General features: G+C 42.8%; 1 protein-coding gene across 3 annotated transcripts in view; it reads right to left on the bottom strand.

Annotated features, from left to right (window-relative positions):
- ADAMTSL1 (ADAMTS like 1) overlaps positions 1 to 13,461 on the bottom strand; it is a 1,187,598-nt gene that overhangs the window by 230,460 nt on the left and 943,677 nt on the right. For all 3 annotated transcript variants that reach the window (XM_073665475.1, XM_073665465.1, XM_073665483.1), the window contains 2 exons: positions 9,580 to 9,654; positions 6,389 to 6,546 (listed from right to left, as the gene is read on the bottom strand). In XM_073665475.1, coding sequence (XP_073521576.1) covers positions 6,389 to 6,546; positions 9,580 to 9,654 — 233 coding nt within the window. The remainder of the gene's footprint in view (positions 1 to 6,388; positions 6,547 to 9,579; positions 9,655 to 13,461) is intronic.

Genomic DNA, 13,461 nt, shown 5'->3' with positions numbered 1-13,461 from the left:
TATCAACCCAAGGGGTCCTCGGACACGTCTGCCATACAGGAGCTCAAAGGGGGAGAACCCCGTCGAGGCCTGTGGAACCTCTCTGTAAGCAAATAACAGGTGTGGGAGGTAACGCTCCCAGTCGTGACCCTGGGTTTCAACCAGCATTTTTAACATCTGTTTGAGGGTACCGTTGAATCGCTCACACAAACCATTGGTCTGTGGGTGATACGCGCTCGATACCAAATGCTGCACCTACATTTTCTTACATAGGGCCTCCATTAAGTGTGACATGAACTGGGTCCCCTGGTCGGTAAGCATCTCCCTGGGAAATCCTACTCGCGAAAAGATGGCCAAGAGGGTGTCCGCCACCTTATCCGCCCTAATTGAGGACAGGGCTACTGCCTCCGGATACCTGGTAGCATAGTCTACCACGGTAAGGATGAAACGCTTTCCAGAGCTGCTGGGTATGGCCAGTGGTCCCACAAGGTCCACAGCAATCCTCTGGAAAGGCTCCTCTATCACTGGCAAAGAGATCAGGGGGGCTTTGGGGGCCGGCCCTGACTTTCCCACTCTTTGACACGTGGTACAGGAGCGACAGTAGTTCACCACATCTGTCCTCATTTTGGGCCAATAAAAGTAATGAGACAGCCGGGCCTTGGTTTTGCTGACCCCCAAGTGTCCAGCGAGTGGAATTTCATGGGCGATCCGCAACAACTCATCCCTGAATTGGTAGGGGACGACCAGCTGTCTTTCCCTCAGCCACTCCTGTTGGGGTGTACAGGGATCTGTCTCCCGGTACAACCTCCCTTGGTCCCAGAATACCCTCTCCTTATCCGACTTGGAGGTGGGCTTCTCAGCGAGGCTCCTTAACGTCTCCAGGCTAGCATCTGAGTGCAGAGCTGCCTGAAACTCCTGGCTGGAGGAAGCCAGAAGTGAGGTTAAGGCCACGTCCTCACTGGGACCCTCTGGGACAGGCTCTGGGTCCATACCTGATTCAGTTATTCCTCTGTCCGAGGAGGGTCCAGAAGGCAGGGCGTTACTTGCGTTCTGGGCACTCTGACTGCGGGTAACAGCGGCTATATAGGCCGTCTCCCCGGGGAATAACACCGTCTCATTAGCCTGAGAGGCCATGAGAACTACTTCTCCATCATCCTCCATTACCTCAGGCACAGTGCTACGTATGGGACAGCGACTATCAGCCAGGTCACCTTCTGTTGTGACACTGGTCACTGGCACAGCACCACCTGCTTCATGGTCCTCGTGCCTCTCCCCATTACCCTTGGCACTGACCTTTGCTCCTGCTAGGGGATCCTCAGCAACATCACCCCGCCGAGTGACATGGCTGAGTTCTCCTGCACCTTCCAATACAACATCATCATCATCAGGTAAAGCATTGACATTCCCATTATTAGCATTAACCTTACCAACCGTATCAGATCTAGGAGGGGGTCAGGGGCATAATAAGCAAACACCCTCCCCAAATCAGTTCCCAACAAAACATTTGCAGGTAGGTTTGCAGATATTCCCACTTCCTTCACCCCACTCCCCGCACCCCAATTAATAAAAACCCGGGCCATGGGCAAAGGGCATCGGACGCCCCCAATCCCGGTGACAGTCAGGGTCTTTCCCGGAATAAGCTCTTCAGCGGACACCAGTTCGGGTCGGATGAGGGTTCGTTCGGCCCCAGTGTCCTTGAGGCCTACAGTGAGAGTGTCCCCCACCCTGACAGACTGCAAGTTTTCACAGGCCCTCCCAACAAAAGAACTGATGCCTTAGGCCCTGGGTCCTTGGATAGGGGGTTCTTCCTCTGCTTCTCTGGGCAAGTGGCGCTGAGATGACCAGTCTGGTTGCAGAAATAACACCTGCGGGCATCAGATGCAGGCCGGGCATTGGTAACAGGAAAAAGGCCTCCGGAAGGTCGGCTGGCAGGGGCAGGGATGGTGGTTGATGGCTTACCCCCTTTCCAGCTGGTGACAACCGGCTTCCGCACCTCTGGTCTCCGGTTGGCCTCGTAGGTGTCTGCGATCTGCGCTGCTTTATTGGAATCTGGTGGCTCCCGATCTATCACGAACTGCCGTACCTCAGTCGGACACAGATGCAGGAACTGGTCTTTCACCATCAGGTCCTTTAGCTGCTCAAAGGTGGTCGCTGAGAGTCCTTGGATCCACTGCTCAAAGTTGGTTCGGAGCCCATGCACCACATCGCTGTAACTGTCGTGCGGTCCACGTTGGAGGTTCCAGAACTTTTTACGGTACACCTCAGGAGTCAGTTGGAACCTCTGGATTAGGGCCTGCTTAATGGCATCATAGTTCCCATCGAGGCTCGGTGGAAGAGCCTCAAAAACATCCAGAGCTTTGCCTCGCAGCCCTGCAGTTAAGTATCGCACCCACTGTTCCTCAGGCAGCTGGTACTGTCTGCAAGTCTTTTCAAAACCCCTCAGAAAGGTGTCGAGGTCGCCGTCCTTTTCCATCACAGGAAAATGCTCTGGACGGGGCTTAAAGAGGGTCGCATTGTTGGTCTCACCGTTCCATGAGGTGGAAGCTGGGATCCCGAGTTGGGCCATCTGCAGTTCATGGGCCCTCTGAGCTTGGGCCTCTCGCTGGGCTCTCTCGGCCTCTCGCTCGGCCTCTCGCTGGGCTCTCTGGGCCTCTCGCTGGGCTTCGGCCTCTGCTCGCCGCTCCTGGTGCTGCTGAATTACTTTCAGAAGGCCTTCATGATCCTCTGCAGGCAGTTGCTATAGAGTCATCTGCAGATAGGGGTCCACGCTGCCCTGGTCGCTGACGCGGCGTGCGTCTACAGGTGGGACCCCGGCAGTAGTACTGTCCATATCTCGGCTGACCCCTGGCCCTGCTGAGGTCTGGAGAAGGGCTTGCTCGGTCTCCAGCTGCGCCAGTGCAGCAGCCATTTGTTCTTTGTTTTTGCCGAGGGGGTCAATGCCTTTGGTTATACATATTCCAATAAGAGTGTCCTTTTTCTGCTGGCTGTACCAGTGCTCCCCAACGATGACCATGATCACCAAAATATAGATAGAAAAGAAAAAACGAAGAAGGGTAGGGGTAACTGCTACACATACAGTATTGTCTCAGATCTAATAAACACTGAGTTCGATCTTCAAAACTTTTGTGTAGGGTCCAGGTAAGAACCGTGCAAGTTTTTAGTGAGAGGAATGATTGCTCAAACCCGATCACTAATGTCCCATGATCCCACTGCTTGCCACCAATTTGTCATGAAAACAAACCCACTTTTGGGTCAGACCTTGCAGCTCTCTGGCGCCCCCTTATCCTGCTGGTCACACACGGTATTGACCAAGGATAAGCACGGGTGCAGCTGCTCTAATTTATGTCGACTATGGCGGCACGTGATGTGACAGGACGTATATATACCACCAGTTCCTTCCAGGAACGTATATATACCTCTGACCAGCCACCCTCAAACCACAATATCACATAAATACTGGTATACTGCCACCACCGATCGCTTAACAGGTGGATCGGGTACCCGCTAGGTAACGTGAATTAGCGGGTGAGGAACGTGTTTGCTCGACATAGGACAAGAAGAACGAAACTGGTAAATAATAATGATTTACTCCCAAAAGGGGGGCAGTGTTTACAAAATATATACAAGATATTATAAAGGAGACAATTTACATATATGCATAAACAGTTAGTAAAATAAAAGGGATAAGTAATAGCAAATCCTGCTTCACAAGGTGATGGTCTCAGATTCCGTGGGGGGGACAGCTCCCCGGGAATTAGAGGTGATTCTTCCACGCAGCGTGGTGTGCGTGCGTCTGACGTCCCTGAGAAGAATGACTTGGAAAATGGCCGATCTGGTTTTTAGCAAAGCAGCCAAAACTCTGGGAGACACCCATTATTTACCTCACAAGGGGGGCTCGGCTTTGCGAGCCCACCCAGCTGCAGAAGACCTAAAAATCCTTCAGATTTCATATCTTGGTGTGGGGGGGTCCCACATCCAAGAGGGAGACATCATCTTGACCGTCACCACTATTCATGAAGATTGATATCAAATATGAAATCGCTATGACTCTCAGAAGCTCAGAATCCATTATCCCAGTTCCCGGTCGTTTCTCAGTTATGCAAGATATACTATTATAATGGGAAAAAGGTGAGCATTCCAAAAATGTGGTCCCTGTGTTTGTGACAGTCCTGTGCGTTATTAAAATTGACATTAAACGTTTGTCCAGCTAAACAATAGAATTGGAGGGAGAGACCAGTTTAAACTAGACGCTGCTCTGCGCTGAGGGTTTACGACGGTAATAAAAATTCTTAGGGTGGGGGCCAGCACTGCAGTTCTATGTCTTACAAATGGACATGGGGTGGAAATTTAAGACAGTTTTCATTTTTTAAAACTGGGACCAAAAATACATTTTGCCTGACACTAATCAATACATTCATTTTGCCATATTGAATATTCATTTTCATGCAAATCATGTAAGTTACATGTAAGTATTGTCAGAGAGATCGTTCAGTGTTCACGGCAGGCAAAATCTCATCTGTTGAAACCTCAGTGTGGACTGTTCTTCATCCCAAAATGTTTCCAAAAAGCCTTCATCAACTAAGCTTTAAAGAAACCCGAAAATGATTATTCCTGGAATACAATGCTACATATATTTCAGGGTCAAACCTGCTCAGCTAAGCTCGGCATTCAGGGCATAGGTTTATATTAAATGCCATATGGTGATCCTGAAAAATACATTTTCCTATAATCAGAGTAGTTTAATGTTAAGTTCCAAAGGCTTCTGCAATGATCTTGTACTTTTGGTATTTTTTAATTCCATATTTAGATCCCGCCATTTGAATGAAAAAATCTAGATTGTATTTTGGAAGAACGCTTGACCATCAGGACCTCTGTACTAGTATGTTCAAGACAGAACTAATTTTGCTGTAACTATACGCAATGGACCTGCCATATAAAAGAGGAGTTCCCATCTTAGCCATTCATAGCTAAATGGGGATATTTGTCTTTAAAGAAGCACTTCCATCAAAATTTGTATCCTCTTAATATATTACATTATATTACATTACATCATATTATATAGCACTGTGTACTTACAATTGCTCATTTTGCCCTTCTACTCAGCTAATTCTTCTCTTTCTCATTAGGTCTATGACCTCACATGATTAAAAGCTGACTAGCTGAATCATTCCCACCTCTATGTAGAAACAGGAGGTCACTTTTCTCTGCATGAGTCATCACTGCAAAAGTCCCTGGCAGGAGGAGGAGCGGAGCAGCTGAGTCAGGAGGTGAAGAGGGGAATGATTTATGCAGGGAAAAGAGACTTCCTGTTTCTACATAGAGCAGAGAAAAGAGAAGAATTAGCTGGGTAGAAAGGCAAAATGAGCAATTGTAAGTACACAGTGCTATAAAATATGATTGCAATACATTAAGAGGATAAAAAATTTGATGGGAGGAGTGCTTCTTTATATGGGAGTATGGAAACAGTGTCACTCCTCCATACTTAACTATTTCTATAACACCGACCACCCAAGGCTACAGCAGAGATACAGATATTCCCATTTCAGTGATGAATTAATCTAATTATGTGATTAACTCGGTTGATGTATTTATGAGCCTTACTTGACCATTGTTAACAGACAATGAACAGAGAACAGACAATGAACCCTGGAATTTTCCAAAATAAGAGATATTGGGAACATCTATTATTACGGTCTTCAGTTTGGACATCTTGAAACTAGACATGGCAGGCAAAAGTGGCAAATTTATAAGTGTTGAACATTGTATGATAGATCTGATGCATTTTGCATGTTAGACACTTTTATCTTCCTCACTACATCTCTTGGTTGTAGAGTTGTTGCATCTGAAACAACGGATACTGGAAGCCTGTACTAGCATTTCTTCTGTGGTGTTGCTATCAGTGTGTCAAGAGTGGGAGAAGAGGGTTGCATTGACACTCCAACACAATGGGCAGCACTTTGAACACATTTTATAAGTGGTCATAAACTTGTAAAAAACTCATGAAAGAATAAAGTTATGTTAAAACCAAGCACACCATTGTTTTTCTTATGAAATTCTCAATAAGTTTGATGTGTCACATGACCCTCTTCCCATTGAAAAAAATAAAGTCGGATCCAAAATAGCCAACTTCAAAATGGCCGACATGGTCACCACCCATCTGGAAACATTTTCCCCCTCGCATATACTAATGTGCCACAAACAGGAAGTTGATCTCACCAACCATTCCCATTTAGTTTAGGTGTATCCATATAAATGACCCACCCTGTATATCTAAGGTTGACCTGTAGACTCGGATCTATATTTCTCAGACATGACTGGTTCCTCTTACCCTACCATTGTAAATAAAGATCAGAAAACTATCCAGTGCAGCCAAGAATCTTTTACAGAACACTTGCTACTTTCAGCTTACCTTTACAGAGAAGTCTGCAGAGAGAGGACCAGCCATCCTTAGGATTTCTTTGTCAGGGAATCTTTGAAAGTCCACAGTAGTGTTGTCCACAAGAAATAAGCCTGTGCTGCTAAGTCCGTTCTCACCTTTCACACCTTGTAGGGTCTTAGTTTCCAAGTCTGTAAATGTTAGACAGAATGTGTGAGTGGTCCTGGGACCCCGTTCTCATAATTAGTGGGAACCCCAACGATCAGCACATTATCATTATGTTAAACATCATATTATCCCATGGATAAAGCGTCATTTTGGAACAAATCCTTTCAGTTTGAAATTATTCTGTTTTATTGACAAAACACAAACATTATTCCCTATGAGAATGTCTCTATGCACCCAGTTTGGAGCACTGAAATGGTAACATACAAAAGTCGTAAGAACATTCAGCACCTTTTTGCTACTGTATGTCACATTGTGTTACGTGTATCTAAAATGTTCTAGAAGAATACAATGGTAAAGAATCTATTTCATATAACAACATGCATCAGATGTAAAAAACATACTTTTTTAAGCTATTGCATGTGTGTAGCTTTATAATATTGTTATTTTCATACAATTTTACCTAATTTACAGTACTACGCAACAGTATTAGGCAGGTATGTACAAAAATGTTGCAAAATAAGAATGCATTAATAATAGTGTTTTAACCTATTCACCCCTTACATGATCCCCATACCCGGCAGGTAATGTTACAGCCAGAACCCACCTTTAACAATTGCGGGTTTCATGAAGTGCTGCCCTTCACTATTAACCTGTTAAATGTTGCAGTCAAACTGACAGAGGCATTAACAATGCGCCAGCATAGGGGTGTGTCATTTATGAGCTCATCGGCGTTGCTGTCTAGTGATCTCGGATTGGCGATGAGTTGCTATGACAGCCGGTGGTCTCATTAAGACCTCCTTGCTTGTTATTATCGAACTCCCTTGAAACCTTGCCTGTGGCCAGGCTTCAAAGGAGACTGTGATTTTTACTATATGCAGCAATACTTTGGTATTGATGTACATAGCTCAAGCCATCAGATGATCTTATGTTCAAGTCCCTTAAGGGGACTAACAAGTACAGTAACAAGCAAAAAATAAATAAAAAAAATAAAAGAGTTATGGCTCTGGGAAGAAGAGGAGGAAAAAACGAAAACGCAAAAACGGAAAATGGCCTCAGATTAATGGTTTATTTTTATCAACTAACAAAATACAAAGTTAGTGAAAAAAAATAGAAATCCAAATGGAATCAATATTTGGTGTGAAAGCATTCTTACATTGCAGCATTTTATACACGTTATGAAAGAAGTAGCATAAGGTAGATTGTAATTGGTATGACTCTAGCACAGACCTGCTTTACCTACCTGCTGAATGATGGAGCACTGAGCGCTTTCCTTACAGCTATCGGGCAGAATCAAGTGATTACAAGGTGCTAATCCCTACAAAATGTTCTATTCCAGAAATCTAACAGCTGCCATTAGCAGATATACTAGACTTAAGTTTCATTCAGTGCCAGGAGGAATCAGGCAGTTTCCTAAGAGTTAAGCACCAGTTCCACCCCTCCCCCATTCACATCCATTATGATGGCGTCATGAAGTGCGTACTGGTGTATTGAATGCTTTTCTTTTGCCTTTTTTTCCTTTGTACTTTAAAATGTAAACACAGAATAATTTTCAGAAAAATGTTGTCACCTACCAGCACTCTAATGATGTACAGGGCTAAAATCCATATGCAATAGAACCCCCAGAGGCCTTAGGTTTCCTGTTTCTACAAGCCATTTCCTTCCTACTTAAAGCTGGCAGAGGAGGTAACACTAGCACCAATTGTTTTCAGAAAGCTCTTTTCTAGTAAGTACAGCCAGCACATAGGCAGCATTTTTAAGCATTGCTCTGTTTAATAATTAAGTACTGTTACTTTAAGGGTCACCAGTTGGTCTTCCCTGACCCAGACCTGCACCAGCTATAACAGTACCAACAGTGATTTATTACTGCCTTAACTCCCCATTGACAATATAACTAGCTGCCATGCTATCTGTGCATGTTATTCTATAGTTGGATCGTAGGGGTCAGTTACATGATTGTCAATTATTAATCGATTTAGTGACCATAAAAATCAATACTTAGCCAGAATGGACGTAATAAAAATTAGCAAGTCCTTAGTGAAGCCTAGTAAAAATATGGGGTGCTATAGTTAGACTTTGGGGTCGTGCATGTGACCGATTTTCTTGTACGAGTGCTATCCATGGTTTTCCCAGATAGCACTCGTACCTATGATATTCTATGGGGCTGGGTACATGTCTGATGATTTTGATCTGACTGTCGGATCAAAATCGCCAATGCAAGTCTATGGGTCCGTGAAAAAAAATCACACCGTACTTGGATGACATATGAGTGCAGTCGGATTTTCATGGACTGACAAAATGGAGAAGATAGGGAAACTTTTTTTTCTCTCTGCGTCAAAAATAATGCCACTCTGATCAAAGTCTGATCAGAAAAATCAGATTGCTTTTACTCCAATTTGGAGACATTGGTCGTGTGACCCTACCCTTAACTTGTAAGTTTCAAGAATTGATGAATCTCTTTCTAATTCATCATCACTGTTATTACCATCAATCTTTCTTTATCTTCTGGACTCATGATAGATTCCCTTTAATCTACCATGACTATCAGCAAGATTTTGCTCCCTAATCTGAGAGCATCAGGATGTAGGGCAGAGACCCTGATTCCAGCGATGTATCACTTACTTTACTGGGTGCAGCAGTTGTGATAGCATCCCTGTTTTGTCTGCTGCAGATCTACCAGTTATCTGAAAGCTGAGTTCTGTGTAATCCCGCCCACACAACTGATTGGCACTTTTCTGTGTACACTGTGCATAGGCAGGAAGCTGATAATCAGTGGTGTGGGCGTGGTTACACAGATTAGCTGGACTTTCCTGCACACGACATTTAGTCCTGCAGTGATAATATCCAACTGATAAAACACTGATTGTATTGAAACTACAGCAAGCTGCTGAGCAAGTGACACATTTCTGGTTTCAAGTTCTCTGCCCCTACATTATGCTGCTGCTCTCAGATTAAATGGCAAAATCCTACATAATCACCCATGCTTCAGTCATCTGGATGTACTAATCTTTTTTTTTTCTTATTTAAAATTGTAAAAATATCTATATACGTATACTTACACAAGTGATCAGGGCCCTTAAGAACCAGCCGGATGTGGCGACTCCCATAAGGTATTACAACCACAGTGTCATCCACTAAAAAAAAAAAAAAAAAGAATAAAATCAAAATTTCTTTACAATGATATCTGTCCAAGAAACAGTACAGGAATTTAAAGACTAAACAAAAGTTGGAAACATGGTTTTCTTTACACACTGGTCTTTTCCAACTAGTATAATCTATCTGTTACTTAATGCAAAGTTACGTTGTTCTCCCATGTTTATGCCAGCAAGCAGTTCCCAGACAAACTATTACGATATGCACTTGAAGGGCTGCCCAAGTGCAGTTTAGGGTTTGAGCACAGTAATGCTACGGTCACAGATACAAGTTTTCTGCTGTGGATCCACAGCAAATCTGCATCAAATTTGGGATGAAATTTGAGGCAAAAATTGACATACTCCAGATTTAAAATCCAGACTGTAGGTCATTTTTTTCAGAGATTTGGTAAAATCTTATACACTGTGGGTGGAAAATCTGCAGCGCATCTGACACTTTTAATCAAGCTCTCTGCTTGATGTCACTGAATTAAGACTCTTTATTGAAAGCAGAGATCTTTAATGTGGTGAGGACTCACAAGATAAATTATAAAGCGGCAATACTTTTCTTTACACAGTGCTTACACTTTATGTGCATAAAAGCGGAATCCCCTAATTTCTATGTGATGTCCACTAGTGGGTACTCCAACCTTGTCCTCAGGAAACTACCACATAAGGACGAGGTTAGAGTACCTCGAAAAGCGAGGGATATTGACACCAGCGAAGGAAAGCCGTTCATCTCCTTCTACTATCCTAATAGTGCAGTCGATTCATTTTTCTCAATGAAAAGTGTTAAAGGAGGTTACAGCGCATGCTAAGAGTGCCAAGCAGGATGCTGCCTACTTTATTGCAGCCCACAGCATATCCCTATAGCTGTCTGTGCTGTGGATTAACAGCAAAATCCTCTAATAGAATGATTTAGAAAAACTATTTTACTGTAAAGTCCTTTTCCTTTGAAATTGGAGAAACACTTTAAAAAGCATTACACAGTTGTGGTTTCTTTTTTCAAATGTGTAATTGATGTATAGAAAGAGATATAGCAAAGGTTATCATCATGGCTCACAACTAGAGATGAGCAATTCAATTAACCCTGCCCTGGTCTGGTGACAAGTCTGGTCCACCATGGCAGCCAGACTTCACCTTTGTGCCCAGTATGCTCGGTACCTCTGGCACTTACTAAGCCTTGTGACATTATGATGTTGCAGCACAACGCAGAAAATCAAGACATTGCTGAGCTTAGTAAGCGCCAGAGGTGGATGATGATGTTGGGCACAGAACTGAAGACCAACTGCCACTGAGGACCAGACTGAAAGTTGCACCAGATTAGCGCAAATGGAATGGACGTGGCTCTATTCACATGTTAAGTTATCATCAGTACTCACAACGAACCATTTTGATAACTTGTTGCAGAAGGTTATCGAGGTACAGGGGCATTTACACTACATGATTATTGTGAATAAGTGTTGTTAGGAGCCTAGGAATGCTCTTTCACAATGATCATGAAGTCTAAACACTCTCATGATCACTCAATAAATGAGCAAAATGAGGTTTTCGATTGTCCAAAATATCATCAATCTCGGCAACGTTTCATCCTGTATTTATGCGGGGGCATTTATGCATATAGCATTTATGCATACTTTATCGAAGTGCCATAATTTAGCAAAGTGCCCTGGCAGTTAGAAAATGGCATTGCTAATATTCATCTTTCTTCTCTTCTTACAGGTATATATTTTTCACTGCTTGTGTGATCTGTCCTGAAAACTGCCTTGTATCTCCATGCAATGCTCTGCAGCCTATCAATTTCTGGTATATATTTTTCACTGCTTGTGTGATCTGTCCTGAAAACTGCCTTGTATCTCCATGCAATGCTCTGCAGCCTATCAATTTCTGGTATATATTTTTCACTGCTTGTGTGATCTGTCGTGAAAACTGCCTTGTATCTCCATGCAATGCTCTGCAGCCTATCAATTTCTGGTATATATTTTTCACTGCTTGTGTGATCTGTCCTGAAAACTGCCTTGTATCTCCATGCAATGCTCTGCAGCCTATCAATTTCTGGTATATATTTTTCACTGCTTGTGTGATCTGTCCTGAAAACTGCCTTGTATCTCCATGCAATGCTCTGCAGCCTATCAATTTCTGGTATATATTTTTCACTGCTTGTGTGATCTGTCCTGAAAACTGCCTTGTATCTCCATGCAATGCTCTGCAGCCTATCAATTTCTGGTATATATTTTTCACTGCTTGTGTGATCTGTCCTGAAAACTGCCTTGTATCTCCATGCAATGCTCTGCAGCCTATCAATTTCTGGTATATATTTTTTCACTCCTCTACCTTTTTTATTCCATGATACTTAAAGGTCATCACACTTACTTTAAGAGTTTATGATCCATGCCGAGTTTGCTAGTCTGTTTTTTTTTTTTTTTTTCCCTGCACTTTATGGTCTCCTGTTGTCTTTTAAGCTAGTGATTGATTGTTAATGAGTTAAATCTGTGCAGATCTAAGCAGATACGTCCCTATATATTGAGACTTAGTTAAGGGGCAGCATTTATGCGGGGGCATTTATGCATATAGCATTTATGCATACTTTATCGAAGTGCCATAATTTAGCAAAGTGCCCTGGCAGTTAGAAAATGGCATTGCTAATATTCATCTTTCTTCTCTTCTTACAGGTATATATTTTTCACTGCTTGTGTGATCTGTCCTGAAAACTGCCTTGTATCTCCATGCAATGCTCTGCAGCCTATCAATTTCTGGTATATATTTTTTCACTCCTCTACCTTTTTTATTCCATGATACTTAAAGGTCATCACACTTACTTTAAGAGTTTATGATCCATGCCGAGTTTGCTAGTCTGTTTTTTTTTTTTTTTTTCCCTGCACTTTATGGTCTCCTGTTGTCTTTTAAGCTAGTGATTGATTGTTAATGAGTTAAATCTGTGCAGATCTAAGCAGATACGTCCCTATATATTGAGACTTAGTTAAGGGGCAGCATTTATGCGGGGGCATTTATGCATATAGCATTTATGCATACTTTATCGAAGTGCCATAATTTAGCAAAGTGCCCTGGCAGTTAGAAAATGGCATTGCTAATATTCATCTTTCTTCTCTTCTTACAGGTATATATTTTTCACTGCTTGTGTGATCTGTCCTGAAAACTGCCTTGTATCTCCATGCAATACTCTGCAGCCTATCAATTTCTGGTATATATTTTTTCACTCCTCTACCTTTTTTATTCCATGATACTTAAAGGTCATCACACTTACTTTAAGAGTTTATGATCCATGCCGAGTTTGCTAGTCTGTTTTTTTTTTCCCTGCACTTTATGGTCTCCTGTTGTCTTTTAAGCTAGTGATTGATTGTTAATGAGTTAAATCTGTGCAGATCTAAGCAGATACGTCCCTATATATTGAGACTTAGTTAAGGGGCAGCATTTATGTGGGGGCATTTATGCATACTTTATCGAAGTGCCATAATTTAGCAAAGTGCCCTGGCAGTTAGAAAATGGCATTGCTAATATTCATCTTTCCTCTCTTCTTACAGGTATATATTTTTCACTGCTTGTGTGATCTGTCCTGAAAACTGCCTTGTATCTCCATGCAATGCTCTGCAGCCTATCAATTTCTGGTATATATTTTTCACTGCTTGTGTGATCTGTCCTGAAAACTGCCTTGTATCTCCATGCAATGCTCTGCAGCCTATCAATTTCTGGTATATATTTTTCACTGCTTGTGTGATCTGTCCTGAAAACTGCCTTGTATCTCCATGCAATGCTCTGCAGCCTATCAATTTCTGGTATATATTTTTCACT

Source organism: Phyllobates terribilis, unplaced genomic scaffold (assembly GCF_046119375.1).
Source record: "Phyllobates terribilis strain yellow unplaced genomic scaffold, ASM4611937v1 Scaffold_1__5_contigs__length_1240528914, whole genome shotgun sequence".
Classification (NCBI taxonomy): domain Eukaryota; kingdom Metazoa; phylum Chordata; class Amphibia; order Anura; family Dendrobatidae; genus Phyllobates; species Phyllobates terribilis.
Note: the sequence above shows the minus strand (reverse complement) of the source record. Positions and strands in the feature narration are given on the sequence as shown.